This window comes from Rhea pennata, chromosome 3 (assembly GCF_028389875.1).
Source record: "Rhea pennata isolate bPtePen1 chromosome 3, bPtePen1.pri, whole genome shotgun sequence".
NCBI classification, from domain to species: domain Eukaryota; kingdom Metazoa; phylum Chordata; class Aves; order Rheiformes; family Rheidae; genus Rhea; species Rhea pennata.
Window position 1 is genome coordinate 51414809 of NC_084665.1, and position 13465 is coordinate 51428273.

General features: G+C 42.1%; 1 protein-coding gene across 1 annotated transcript in view; it reads left to right on the forward strand.

Moving 5' to 3' along the window:
• Positions 1-1123: 1123 nt before the first annotated feature.
• Positions 1124-13465, forward strand: part of C3H6orf118 (chromosome 3 C6orf118 homolog) — a 33015-nt gene continuing 20673 nt past the window's right edge. Inside the window, exons 1-5 of the mRNA XM_062573051.1 lie at positions 1124-1816; positions 3186-3308; positions 6438-6497; positions 8179-8303; positions 10489-10547. Coding sequence (XP_062429035.1) covers positions 1124-1816; positions 3186-3308; positions 6438-6497; positions 8179-8303; positions 10489-10547 — 1060 coding nt within the window. The remainder of the gene's footprint in view (positions 1817-3185; positions 3309-6437; positions 6498-8178; positions 8304-10488; positions 10548-13465) is intronic.

The following is a 13465-nucleotide window of genomic DNA, read 5'->3' on the forward strand; positions in this document are numbered from 1 at the left end:
GCCACAAAGATAATTAAGGGACTGGAGCATTTCTCATATGAGGAGAGACTGACAGAGCTGGGACTATTTAGCCTGGAGAAGAGGAGGCTTAGGGGGAATTTGATCAATATGTATAAATATCTGATGGAGGAGAGTAAAGAAGACAGAACCAGACTCTTCTCACTGGTGCCCAGTGACAGGATGAAAGGCAATGGGCGCAAAATGAAACACAAGAAATTCCATTCAAACATATTAAAAAAACCTTTCACTGTGAGGGTGATCAAATGCTGGAGTAGGTTACCCAGGGAGGTTGTGGAGTCTGCATCCTCAGAGATACTCAAACCTGTCTGGACATGGTCCTGAGCAATATGCTGTAGCTGACCTTGCTTGAGCAGGGTGGGTTTGTCTCACCTCAGTGATTTTGTGGAACTCTGAAAGGAGCAGAGCAGAAATATTAAGATGATCAGAGGAATGGAGAGCTTACCTTGAGAAAGATGTTTACAGCTAAACAAGGTAATATATGCTCAGCTTTGTTTCTTTCACTGGACAAAAGCAAGGCTGAAAGAAGCCATGCTTCCTCTCTGCAAAATACATATTAAGGAGTAGTTGACAAGGAAAGAATTACTGACACTAAAGAATTACATTGGTGCAAGATTAGCATGTAACAAAATATAATCTGACAAGGAACAAAGGTAGACTTAAAATTAGGAGGACTGAGTTTCTAAAGCAACACGCCAGTAAGAATAGTTAGTTTCTGGAAGGGATTATTTGTCATACAGTAGAAAAGGATCAGTCTCAGGCCTAGTATTAATTAACAGGTAGAGCAGACTGCTGTTTGAAGCAGCAAAGTTCATGGAAAGGTCTGGGGAAGAAAATCAGAGACTTAGTACCAAGAAGTGTGGGCAGATGCTGAACTAAGCAGGAATTTACTAGCCAGTCTAGGTCTCTTGGATTATCTGTACACTGCCATGTATAGAAGGAAGATAGCATGTTTTCTTAGGCCAACTCTTTTTAAAATACAATGTAATAGAATTGGAAAAGTTTTAGTATTTGTTGCCATCTAAAGCTCTCCTCCCCCCTCCTTTTTTTTAAAGGTAGATTTTGTCTTTCCTCTTTCTTTTAAGCTGCAGCAGTCCGTTTCACCATGGAGAGAAGCTGGCAAATGAGGAGCCTGACTCATCTCCTAGATAGCATGGAAATAGCCCACAAAGATGATATTAAACTTTACACCTCAGGACATTTAAACCATAACAAGCTTTATAAACCCTCAGAGAAAATAAGATGGGGACAGTGGGATTCTGCCAGGAAGCAAACCAGCCTCATGAGAGAAAGAGATCAACTCCCAGCTCAAAATGAGAGAGCCAGGAAGATGAAGAAGTTTTCAAGTAACTTTTATGCCAGCATCCCTCCACTTCCAGCACACATCATTGACTCTTCCTTCCCTACCAAAAGATATCAACAATCTTCTGTGACTAGGGTTGGTCCCCCAACAGATGTATCATTAACTCCACTGGAAAGTTTAAACTTGAAAGCACCTAAAAAGAAAGTAAAGGAGGGAACTGACAGACTCAGTACGCATCTCCAAAGACATGAGTTAGATGTGTCAGAGATTATGGTGCTGCAAAACAAACCGTTTAAGAACAGCCAACAGTATGTTGCTGAACCTGCCCAGGAGAAATACCAGTTTATACCTTCATACTTGGCTGGTATAACTAAAACTGATCAGTTTAACAAGTTCCTGCATTTCCAGAGGGAGTTCATAGCAAATCATGAATTACTACAGAATGATTTCACAGGGAGCAAAGTATCAAAGCAGCATGAAATGAAACTAGCTAAGGTAAGAAAAAAGTTCCCAAATCGATGGAAAGGTAAAATTTGCAAAATCTTTCTGTGAGAAAGGATTGGTCTAGGGCATTATGTGAGTTCCGTGAAAAAGAATGGGTTTGAGCGTACATACCTGTCTCTTCTGCTTGTCAGAGTTGATCCCATTGCTTAGCCATTCATTTGCAAGATGCATGTATAATGTGCTTCAAAACCTAGAGCCAAAAATTGTGTTCCACTGTGGTGGTCCTTTCCACATCTTCATGTGGAGATGTGGATTAGATATACAGTTAAGCAGGCTCTGGGACAGCAGCTCTGCAGGAACCATGTTCTTGTTCTGCAGCAGCAGCAAAAAAAAAAAAAAAAAAAAAAAAAAAGAAGAAGCTACCTTCTTCATGTGTGTTTTGGAGTATGTCTTTGCACATAGAGAGTTGCCAGTTGATGAGATGAAGGCTTAAGCATGTGCAACAAGCAGAAGCTGCTGAGGTTGCTTGAGGTGAGGCTACCTGGAAGAAGCACTAGCAATCTATCTCATCAGTCTGCTGAAAGTCAGATGTGGAAGCCAAGGAGCAGGACTAAGATACTGAATTCATAGAAGTCAGGGATGGAGTTTCATGAGAACTGAAAAACTTTCCCTAGTCCATTATCTACCTAAAGAGCTTGTTGTGAAAAAGTTAATTGTAGGAATGGAGCATTTTGAAGTGTGGCCAGTAACTCTAGATAAAATGTTCCTATGACAGAGGAAATAGCATAGATTGCCTATGAGACATTTTCTATCTCAGATTTGTTACTCACAGCTGATACGTAGAACCATGAAATTCTAAAGTATGATTTTAACTGTTGCATTCTTGAGCTAGGGTTTCTTGGGTTATTTATTTATTTGTTCATTTATGTTGTCTCTCTGAGCTATCAATTGCTATAAAAGATGCAACATGTTTTGAGGGCTGCTTCTCACAGTCCTGGAGATGCTCTGTTGAAGTTAGTAGAAACAGAACGATTTCTTCTTATGGAAGGACTAGCTGTAAACATGTCAGCAAAACATTCAAACATAAGTGCAAGCCTAATGTGATAATTAGCTTCTGCCCCACAAATCTGAGTATTCTTTGTTTTCTCCTCATTTTTTTGGTGGTCAGTACATCTTGTCTTATTGGATGTGAACTATTTTCTTATTGATGATCCAAATACAGAAATCAAGTTGTGATGATGCTGGACTTGATCTTCTAACCATTTATTCTTCAGTTGCTGGCTTCTCATGATATTTTTTACTGCATACCATCAGGATGGATGGCATGAATTTGAACCAAATAACATATTTTGACAGTAACTGTTTTAGAGCACCTTCTCTGCATGCACTTGCATAGTTGTTCATGCTGATGATTGTACAGGAGCTCCAGAAAATCCGTGACTGCGATCCATTCCATTTCAAACGACTGCAGATTGCTGAGAAAGTGTTTGAAGATATTTGCAATAGCTCTTTGATATTTGGTGATATTTTGAAGGAAATTAAGGTAAGAAACATTCCTAAATTTAGCATGACATAAGCTAAATGCACATTAGCTACTGTTAATCTTATGTTACCTCCCAGTAGCCTTTACCAACATTTTTCTCAGCACCATCTGGCACATCTGTCCACTTTAAGCTACAATGAGGATAGTGATAGTTCCTAGAGAAGCTCTGGAGGTGTGGGTTAGACGAGTGGACAGTGAGGTGGATTGAGAAATGGCTGAAAGGCAGAGCCCAGAGGGTCGTCATTAGTGGCGTGGAGTCTAGTTGGAGGCCTGTGGCTAGCGGCGTCCCCCAGGGCTCAGTGCTGGGTCCCATCCTGTTCAACATTTTCATCAATGACCTGGATGAGGGGACAGAGTGCCTCCTCAGCAAGTTTGCTGATGATACCAAGCTGGGAGGAGTGGCTGATCCACTCGAGGGCTGTGCTGCCATTCAGAGAGACCTGGACAGGCTGGAGAGCTGGGTGGAGAGGAACCTCCTGAGGTTCAACAAGGGCAAGTGCAGAGTCCTGCACCTAGGGAGAAATAACCCTGTGCACCAGTACAAGCTGTGGACTGACCTTCTGGAGAGCAGCTCTGCAGAGAAGGATCTGGGAGTGCTGGTGGATGACAAGTTGACCATGAGGCAGTAATGTGCCCTTGTGGCCAGGAAGGCCAATGGTCTCCTGGGGTGCATTAGGAAGAGTATTGCCAGCAGGTCGAGGGAGGTGATCCTGCCCCTCTACTCAGCCCTGGGGAGGCCTCACCTGGAGTCCTGTGTCCAGTTCTGGGCTCCCCAGTCCAAGAGAGACATGGAGCTACTGGAGAGAGTCCAGTGTAGGGCTACGATGATGATCAGAGGGCTGGAGCACCTGCCCTCTGAGGAACGGCTGTGAGAGCTGGGCCTCTTCAGCCTGGGGAAGAGAAGACTGAGGGGGGATATATCAATGTGTAGAAGTATCTGAAGGGAGGGTGTCAAGGGGACAGGGAGAAACCCTTTTCAGTTGTCCCATGTGACAGGACAAGAGGCAATGGGCAGAAATTGAAGCACAGGCAGTTCCGCCTGACCGTGAGGGGGAATTTCTTCCCTGTGAGAGTGACGGAGCACTGGACCAGGTTGCCCAGAGAGGCTGTGGAGTTTCCTTCTCTGGAGATGTCACGGCCCGCCTGGACGCAACCCTGTCTACCATGCTCTAGGTGACCCTGCTGAGCAGGGAGGTTGGACTAGATGACCTCCAGAGGTCCCTTCCAACCTTACTGATTCTATGGTCCTCTGATTCTATGACAGTGCTGAGAATTTATATTCTTTTGGAGACTTTTATCTGATCTCTTGCTTACATGTTAAAATCAAACATACCCAACAAACATGGGCTCAGAGAACCATTTTTATCAGTAATGCTCTCAAAGGAGCTGATTTTTCCCCCATTTGAGCTTATTCTTCCACTGTATGTAGGTAAGCAAACAAGAGCAGAGACTACAAGTTTTAACAGATATGCCACTACATGAACAGAAATTCATTTTACCAGTCTGCTCAGCAACTTGAGCTGACATCATTTCCTTCTCTAAGCATCATGTTAAAAGAGAAAGGAGAAATCACAAGGAAAGGCATACCTCTGTAGATCGTTCAGCTCACAGATGTGTGTTGCGCATGTGGGGCAGGAGCTTTTGGGAGCAGAGCCAGGGAACAGACAGGAATTGGCCTTCTCTACCTCTTGCATTTGGTAAGGACTTCCAAATCTAACCCCTAGTTGTGAGGGGGGAAGACACCAACTGAACCAAGTAGGTGAAGTGGCTGCTGGGGAAAGGGGGAAGACGCTGAAGGAAATAAGGCACACAGACGCATGACTGAAAGCGGTGATTGTGAAGAGCAAGGAGCATTCAAAACTTGTCATATTAACTGATTCAGGAGCCGGCTATGATTTTAGTCACTGCCTTGATTCATTCTAATTAGGGCTACAACAATGTGCATATGTTAAGTGTTACCATCCCTTTCTTTATGCTGACCAGTGAATTAAACTATATGCCTGTAAGACATGAGTGATTATGTGTTTAGTATGTTCAAAGTTCTGTTTCTGGCCCTACTGATGAGTCAACAAACCCCTTCCATGTGTCCCAGTGTTTCTACTGTGACTTTACACCATCTGATTTTGTAATTATAGTGGCAAACCATGATACTCTTCTCCTGCAGTGTGCACAGGCTACAGGACAGCATCATCACAAGCAATGGTTACATTTGCACTGGCTTTAACATCTCCTTATGGACAAGTGGGAAGGACAGTCAGCTACTGGAAAAAAAAATGTATGAGTTCTTTTCCAAGCTTTCTGCTAATGGACTGTGTGAGTTACATAAACAGATACCAAACATTTGGTTACCACTTAAGCACTTAAAAAAGAAAGCATCACTAAAAAACCATCAAGAAAACTTTAACTTACTTTCTGGAACTCTAGCCCTAATTCTAAAGTCATGAAAAAGTTTTGGAAAAAATCAAAGCATAACCTACTAGTACATTAGTTTTCCACCTCTCCCTTTGACAGCTACATGTAATTCTTATCTGACTGACTAAGCAGTGTTGCCTATTCTCGTCTTTTGATTTTACGCTATGCTGAAGAATGACTTTTGAAACCCTTTATGTGCGGACAAAATCTGTTTCTTTCTCTTCTTGGACATTCAAAATAGTGATTTGCACATGGAACACAACTAAAATATAGGAGAAAACCAAATTGCGCTCTGATTCTGCATGCTCTGATGTGTTGTTAGTGATGATAGAAATCCTACATTGACTCTCCCAGTAATAACTGAAGGGTAGAAGAATGTCACTCCTCTATATCTGCTGACAAAATAGTTGCCACTAAAATCTAACAGCTGTAGGTGAGAGAAGAAAATAGGTGGCAGACAGTGAAACTCGAGACATTCTTGAGGAAGAGAAGCAAGATGGGTAGGTGATCTGTGCTGAGAATCACATTGGCAAGGGCAAAATCCAAATTATCAGCTTTGGTGGATTTTGAACAAGATCGTGTGCAAAAACAGAAGTAAATCTTTTGGCACTAGCAGAAGAAGTATGATTTTTCTGGAATCAGAGTGGAATCAGACTGTGTAATCCCTGGACATTTTCTAATGTTTCTAATGTTCTTCCTTCCTCTCAATTTGTTTAGAATGAATATGAGCTGTACATGATGATACTTCTGGACTCCCTGCCTACAGAACGATACAAGGTAGTATTTACTTGTTAACATTAGCTCTCAATTAAGCCATAAGGTCTTAGTTTTTTGAAAATAGGTGCTTTTAGATGGACAAACAGACATGAGTCTTTCTTCTCATCTTTTTGAGAACCTTAGTCCTGCGATCAAACTTATTATCGCCTATTTGGATATGTCACCTGTTGTTAGTAACAGAAAATGAGCACTATCTGAGCACTGTTTTAGTGGTCTCTTATGAAACAAATAAGTAGGTTCACTTTCATTCCTAGAAGAGTCATGTTGGATCTTGGAAAAATTCGCCCTTCTAAGTGGCAAAGAAAACATCCCCTGTGTCCAGATCATTATGGCCATGGTACATAGGCACATTACAATCATACAGCCCATTGCACAGAGTATGAGGTGGCTGCCTCAGGTAAACCTTCTGCCTCTTTTTCGTAGGGATGGTAAAATTGGAATTTGAATAGAAGGAAGGGCAATAAACATGGCAGAGGAAGGTGCCAGTATTACAAGCTGTCATTTCCTCCTTAGCAGGACCATATTATTCTCTCAGCAGCCGTTCTGCAGAAGTCCTGCTGTGCAGGGGGTTACACTAGTATAAGCCTGGCAGTAGTAGTGCCACACACCCATTCCCTCACCAGTGACATCTCACTTCTGGTAGAAGAAGAGAAAGGGGATCCCTGCCAAGCCTAACCATGACCCATGGGTGATTGCCTGGCCCAGCCTTGGCCTGGTCCCATCTCTGCAGTGGTTCCTGATACCCAGGGCTTGGGCTGCTCCCACTGCCCTGCTCTGTTGGGACAGTAAAGGGGATCCTGGTGGTGAGGCCCAGCCCTGGCCCACTAGGAGCACTCTGACACCAGCCCTGGCCCCAAGGAGCTGCTAGCCCACATGGTACCCTGAGAGAAGATGTGTCGTGCTTGGCCCAGTTCTCCACCATGCACTTCATGGCTCTGGGTCTGGCAGATCTAACCTGTTGAGAAGCATATTTACTTTTTTCTTTATTGATCTGAGTCCATTTTGTGCTTCTTTACCTGCTACTTTTGCATTCTCCTCTTTTTACCTTCCATACTTCAAAACGATTCCCCCACCTCCCTTGTTGGCTCTGTAGATGAGTGCTCTCAATTGACCCTGAGCACATCCTTTGGATATACTCTGCAGATCTCATCCCAGGTATCCGCTCCCTTCGGTGCTGAGCCTGGGAGCTTCTGTGAATTATTGACAATCTGTTGAAACCACAATGAATGGTAATGATGAACCTGGCATGTCTGACAGCCTATGTGCTTTGTCTAGCATAAGTAACATGCTGCTAAGCAGCAAAACACCCAAAAGGATTCTCTGGAAGCAAGGGTTTTGGATGGGTCTGAGTCTTTGTTATTGGCCTGTTGTGATATACAAAAGCAACCAGTGCTTGTTCTATTAGTCATTCTATTTAGTCAGTGCTTATTCTATTTTTAACAACCCTATTTACCAATTGCAGACTTCTTTAAGTGACTCTAAAACCCACCATAGTTTTTTAGTTCATGCCTGGCCATGTCAGCTCTTACTCTCATGCCCAGCTCATTCAGAAGTCTCTATCAGAACTGAATTTTACTGAAAAATTAATTTTAATATTGATGCCAATCTTCAGAGAAGAAAATATTATCCAAAGATACATTTTACATTTGTTCACATTTTACTCTTGTTTTTACATTTGCAGACTTTGAAGGCTCAGGTCAAAGGAATGGAAACAAGACCCTCAAAGGCTCAAGAAATACATGCAGCCAGGAAAGATGTGCAGGTTCTTATGAAGAAGGCTAAAGCTGCCCTGGCAAGAAACCAAGAGTAAGTATTGTTAATGCTGGAGACCTGCACGCTCTTGACCCTCTAGTGACTATCGCGTAGATGGGATAAAGCAGCAACAAATAATCAGTTGTAAAAAAGAGCAGTTTTACAGACTTCTGCTCTTAAACAGAAAGCCAAGGAATCATACCCTTTGTATGGCCTCCTCTAGATAAAAAACTTTCTGCTTTGTTTATTATATGGTTCATTTCCACCCTCTCTCCCCTTTCTTGTATCAATTGCAATGGGAGACACAGTTTAGCTCTGAGCAGGGGAAAGGGATTTTTGTTTTGCCATTCCTGACTCTGACTCATCTCCACTAAAGAGCTTATGTAGCTACAGAGAAATCTGCTGACCACAAGGACTGCAGCCTGCATCATCAGGCATTGGAGCTGTCACTTTGTTGAGTCCTTGGCTTCATTCCTCGCTGTGTAGACAGCGTAACCTGTGCTTGTGTTTGTGTGCTCTAGCCCAAGACAGGACTTAGTCTGACTTCCTTATTTTGTCTGATTTATTTTCAAATTTCCTGAGACACTCTGCCTTCTTCAGACTGACCTAGCATTTTCATGCCTCTGTCTTCAACTTTCCCCTGATATTTTGTATTGCAGCTTCTGAACCTTCTTCTGCTTGCTCCAAGTTCTTGCCCACCCATAATGTTTGGTCTTGTTGCTGTTTAATTCTAGACCTCCAACCTTTAGGCTTGAAAGCTGTCCTGGTAGGAGATCTTGCATACATACTTCCTTGTTTTCTTCCCTACTCCATTGTCCTTCAGCAATCCAAAGAATTAACAAGTCAGTCTTGAACTCAAATGATGATTCTCCCTTCTTTTCCGTGCCTTTTTCTTCTAAATTTTTTTCTTCTTACTCTAACTAGATTAGATACTATAAGAGGTCTTTTATGTCTGCTTTGCAATGATTGTTTTCATTGTATTTAGTGTGTACACATTACAGTATTTACACTGTGCTTTCAAAATGTACTGTCTGTGATTCTGCAGTTATGATACAGGAGTACGAGAGAGACTCATGTTCACTAGTTTCTCCTAGTGTAAACAGTCAGGATGCTAATTAACAGGGGCCCAGTACTCTAACACATGTACACATGTCTACAGAGAGAGAATTCATGATGTGGTAGAGTGGGATAAAGTCAAGCTGCCATGAATTTAAGATGGATCAGGGACATGATGTGGAATATTTATAGACCACACATATGTTAATTTTATCTAGGCTACAGAGATTGATTTTTGTGTAAGCTTTCATAAATATTTTAGAAGTAAAAGAGAAAAAATATGACATTTTGTTTTCTGCCAAAGGGCTGAAAGGGAATAACGATGAACAACCCAGAATGATCTGAAGGAATTCTTGAAAGATTTGACTACTATAGGTATAAAAATCCTATAACTTTAAGACCTTTTGAGCCTGGACAGTAATTTGTTTCCAGAAAAGCGTAGGAAGCTGCACTGTCCAATTGATAGCTTTCTAATTTTGCAGGAAAGCTAACAATCAAAATCTGATGTTCTCATGCATTCATTGATACTAAGAGCTTAACACCAAATTCTTCCTGTTTTTGCCAAGGGTCATGTGTAATTCTTTCTTTATATGGGGGAACCATCTTTGGCCGGTGGCAAACGGAAAACATTTTCACACAAAACTGATAACTTCTTTTAAAATAACATTGTTTAGTATAGTTAGAACATCTGGAAGGATTTTGAAGCTCTGGTGAGGAGAGGGGAAGTCAGAATGCTGAAATATATACAAAGAACTGAACTGTCCTCTTATATTATTGTACAACCTATATGGCTCGCTATGTGTATAAGTAATATGTAATTGCTTCAGTATTTCCACTAGGTGAATAAGAAGTTTTCCTTCTCAGGAAAAGAAGCTGACATTTTAATGAAGCAGAGGGTGACTGTCTGACTCCTGTTAGCTTTTCACACACTCAGTTTTTCTCTCCTTTGCATCACTGAGCATTCAGATTACCTGGAGTCACGTCACTGTCTTTAAGTGAGCTTAAATTTGCTTTATGTTATATTAGAGCAGAATTTTGCCTCTAGGTATCAGTAATAATCTTGCTTACTGTAAGAAATGGGGGGTCATCTGCATTAACTTGTGCTCATGCCTTGCTCATTGTATGGTATTGAAAACACATCTGTGATCACCCTACAGTGTTGTTCTCCTTTGTTCTGTTCTAGACTGCAGAATGAATTAAAAATGGTGATGTGGGTGAGCCAGAGCCCTGAGGATAAAACAGGTGAGTGATATGACAATTCTAACTCAAATGAAAATGAAATATGGTCCAAATTAGGGTACTAAGGTGTCCTAAATGGTTTGAAAGAAAACCAAGCCAAAAAATATCTCAGTTGATGAGGGTTTTTTTCTGTTAGTATGATGACAATGTGCTGGCACCTAATGAAGTCAGGCACATAACATATTTGCTTCATTCCTGATCTCATCTAAAACCTGTGGATGTCAACGGGAGACTTTCCAACGCTTAAGGAACCTAGAGAATTGCCAAATTGTCTCTGTGAGTCTGTGCCTGATTCTGTCACTGTAGAAGTCACAACACTCTGGTGAGTTAAAGATGTCTCAGAGGATGGTATGCAAAACCCTTCAGCTGGCAGAAGTGTGATAACTGTATTTCATGCTTATCATGTGATCATGTGATTTTATAGGCCTTCCTAAGCTGCTTTTCAGCATTCACTGTATCAGTCATGGATGCTCTAGTTATTCATACAAAACTCCAGACCTTCTTGGCTGCTTGCTAGGTTTCTTCGTTTAATAACATCAATGAGGTTTACAGTCTACTTATGTATTTCCTGAGAAAACTATGTCTTTTAATAAAGCCTTTGATCAATGGAATCTAGATCAGAACCTTTGAATTATCCATAGTAACGTAATATATGTAAATCTAGAAAGTTGTGAGAGGAAAAAAAAGAAAAGCTGAGTGAATTTGTGGAACTGGTTAAAATTTGGAAGTGTCATCAGAGTAGAATACAGTATGATTGATCTGGCCATATAGTACATCTGTATTCTATGACTTTATTGAAAAGCTATATTCAAAGCACAATTTTCTTCCAGAACATGAGAACATAGTGGTTTGCAAGTTATAATGCAGTAAATAAGGAATTAGGTGTTTAAGTTGTGATATGAAATGCCTGATGTCTGATAGCACAGCTCTGATGAAAGAGGAAAACAAACCTGCTTTATGTGCAATGTGTTAGTGGTCCAGTGTCCTACTGCAGGCTATGTGGACTCGTTACCTTCACTGTATGTGGTTTTTACTGCTGGTATCTACCTCTCTTTTATAAATACTTTTAGTAGGAATAGTGCTGCACAATCAAACCAGCTTCTGCTTTTTCTTTTTTCCTCAGAAATTAAACTGGCCCCAATTTCTCCCTAGTGTAACTGTCTTCACGTCAATGAACGTATGCCTGGATGCAGCTGCCCTGAATGTGTGCATTTCTACAGCATGGTACAAATTTTGAATTCCAAAGCTTTGCAGCCAACTACTAAAAACCCCATAAAACCAGTCATTGGCTCTAGCTCTCCTGCAGGACTAATGAATAAAACAATCAGAAGTTTCTAGGCCAAGGCATTTCTGAGAAATGGTTTTGCATAAAATGAGCTAAAAGACATTCAAGCAGTGGGTAAAGGTTTCTCCCTCTTCCCTTCCCTATCAATTACTAATTTAAAAAATACTTGTTCGGTTAACCTCACATTTCCCCTCCTCACCTTCCTCAATTACACATTGAGGAATCAAAACCAGCCACGTCAAAAAAGATATAAATGTTGCTGTTCTTTTTGTGTTACAGTTATATTTAGAAGCTCCAGCCATGAAACTGGGGATGTAAATGTGCTAACAAGTGCTGCTGCTTCAGAGAACAAGGCTGTGCAAAATATGTTTTTTGTTTTGGGAGGCGGGGTGCTGAGTAATCAAAAATACTTTCTGCATGTTAATTTCAAATGAGAACTTATGATTTTCCCAAGAGAAAATAATAGATTTTTTGGGGAGTTAAATAAAATGTTTTCCTAACCTTTTTAAAATAAAAAGGCACTACTTGATTATTTCCAAGTAGCATTTCTGTAAACCCCTACCAGGTCACCCAGTAACCAGCCTGACCCATAAAAGGACACAATGAGAAGTTTCTAGGCCATGGCATTTCTGAGAAATGTTTTTGCATAAAATGAGCTCTATCATTTTGACTGGCCTGTGTAAAAGGAAAGGATTTTTGCAAAGGTGGTAGCGGTTGGCCCTTGGGACTGGGGGAGAGGCAGGAAGCACAGTCGGATACTTTCACCATGCAAGGCCGCACACAGCTCAAGTCAGTCTCGTATTCTCTTCCTCCAGTCTGCCTCGCTTTTCATCAATGCTGTCATCCCTCACTGAACTATTGACTGCATGTAGATACTGCACCGCAGACCAGAGGGAGGCAGAGAGGGGCTGGCTGCCTATCGACAACTGCTTGGGAAGTAGGAAATTTAGGTGTTCTGGGATCACAACAGGCAGCCTTTAATCATTAAAACATCCTCATTACCCAGCACAGTGGCATAGTCTTGAATCTGACAACACTGCACAAAGCTGTTACATTGCAGAAGTGGCTAACGAACTACCATTGACTTTGAAAGTCCCTGGAGCTCCAGGGCAGCACTTGAACCACCAGAATTTTCTTGCTCTGCTCACTGCTCCAGTCAGCCGGGGCGGTGGGGGGGAGCTGCACCACTGGCAGCTGCATCTTGCACTGCAGAGACAGACCACTTCTTCCTCTCCCTCTTCCCATTCCCCTTGCTGATGCCTTTCCTCCCTCCCGGCTCTCTCCTCTCTGAGCACTCAGTAGTGGCAGAGCCTGGGAGGTGTAGCCCTGCACCCTGACACCTCTCCTGGCTGCCCCGCTTTTCATAGCCTCCCTTTGCAGACAAACACCAAGAAATGGACCCACAAGTGAGAGCACAGTGTGACATGGAGGTGCAGTGCTGCCAGGGGGCAAAGCAGTTTATTTATACAAGCCCTCTGGGAGTAAGGGACACTATTCGTTTGTGCCTGCAGCTCCTCATGCTCCCCAGATGCCTCATGAGGGGAAGGATGGAGGCAAGGACCCATGATACAGCTCTCACCACAGTGCAGCAGGCACCAACTGCCCACTTTCAGAAGTAGGGCCTCCTTCCAGAGGT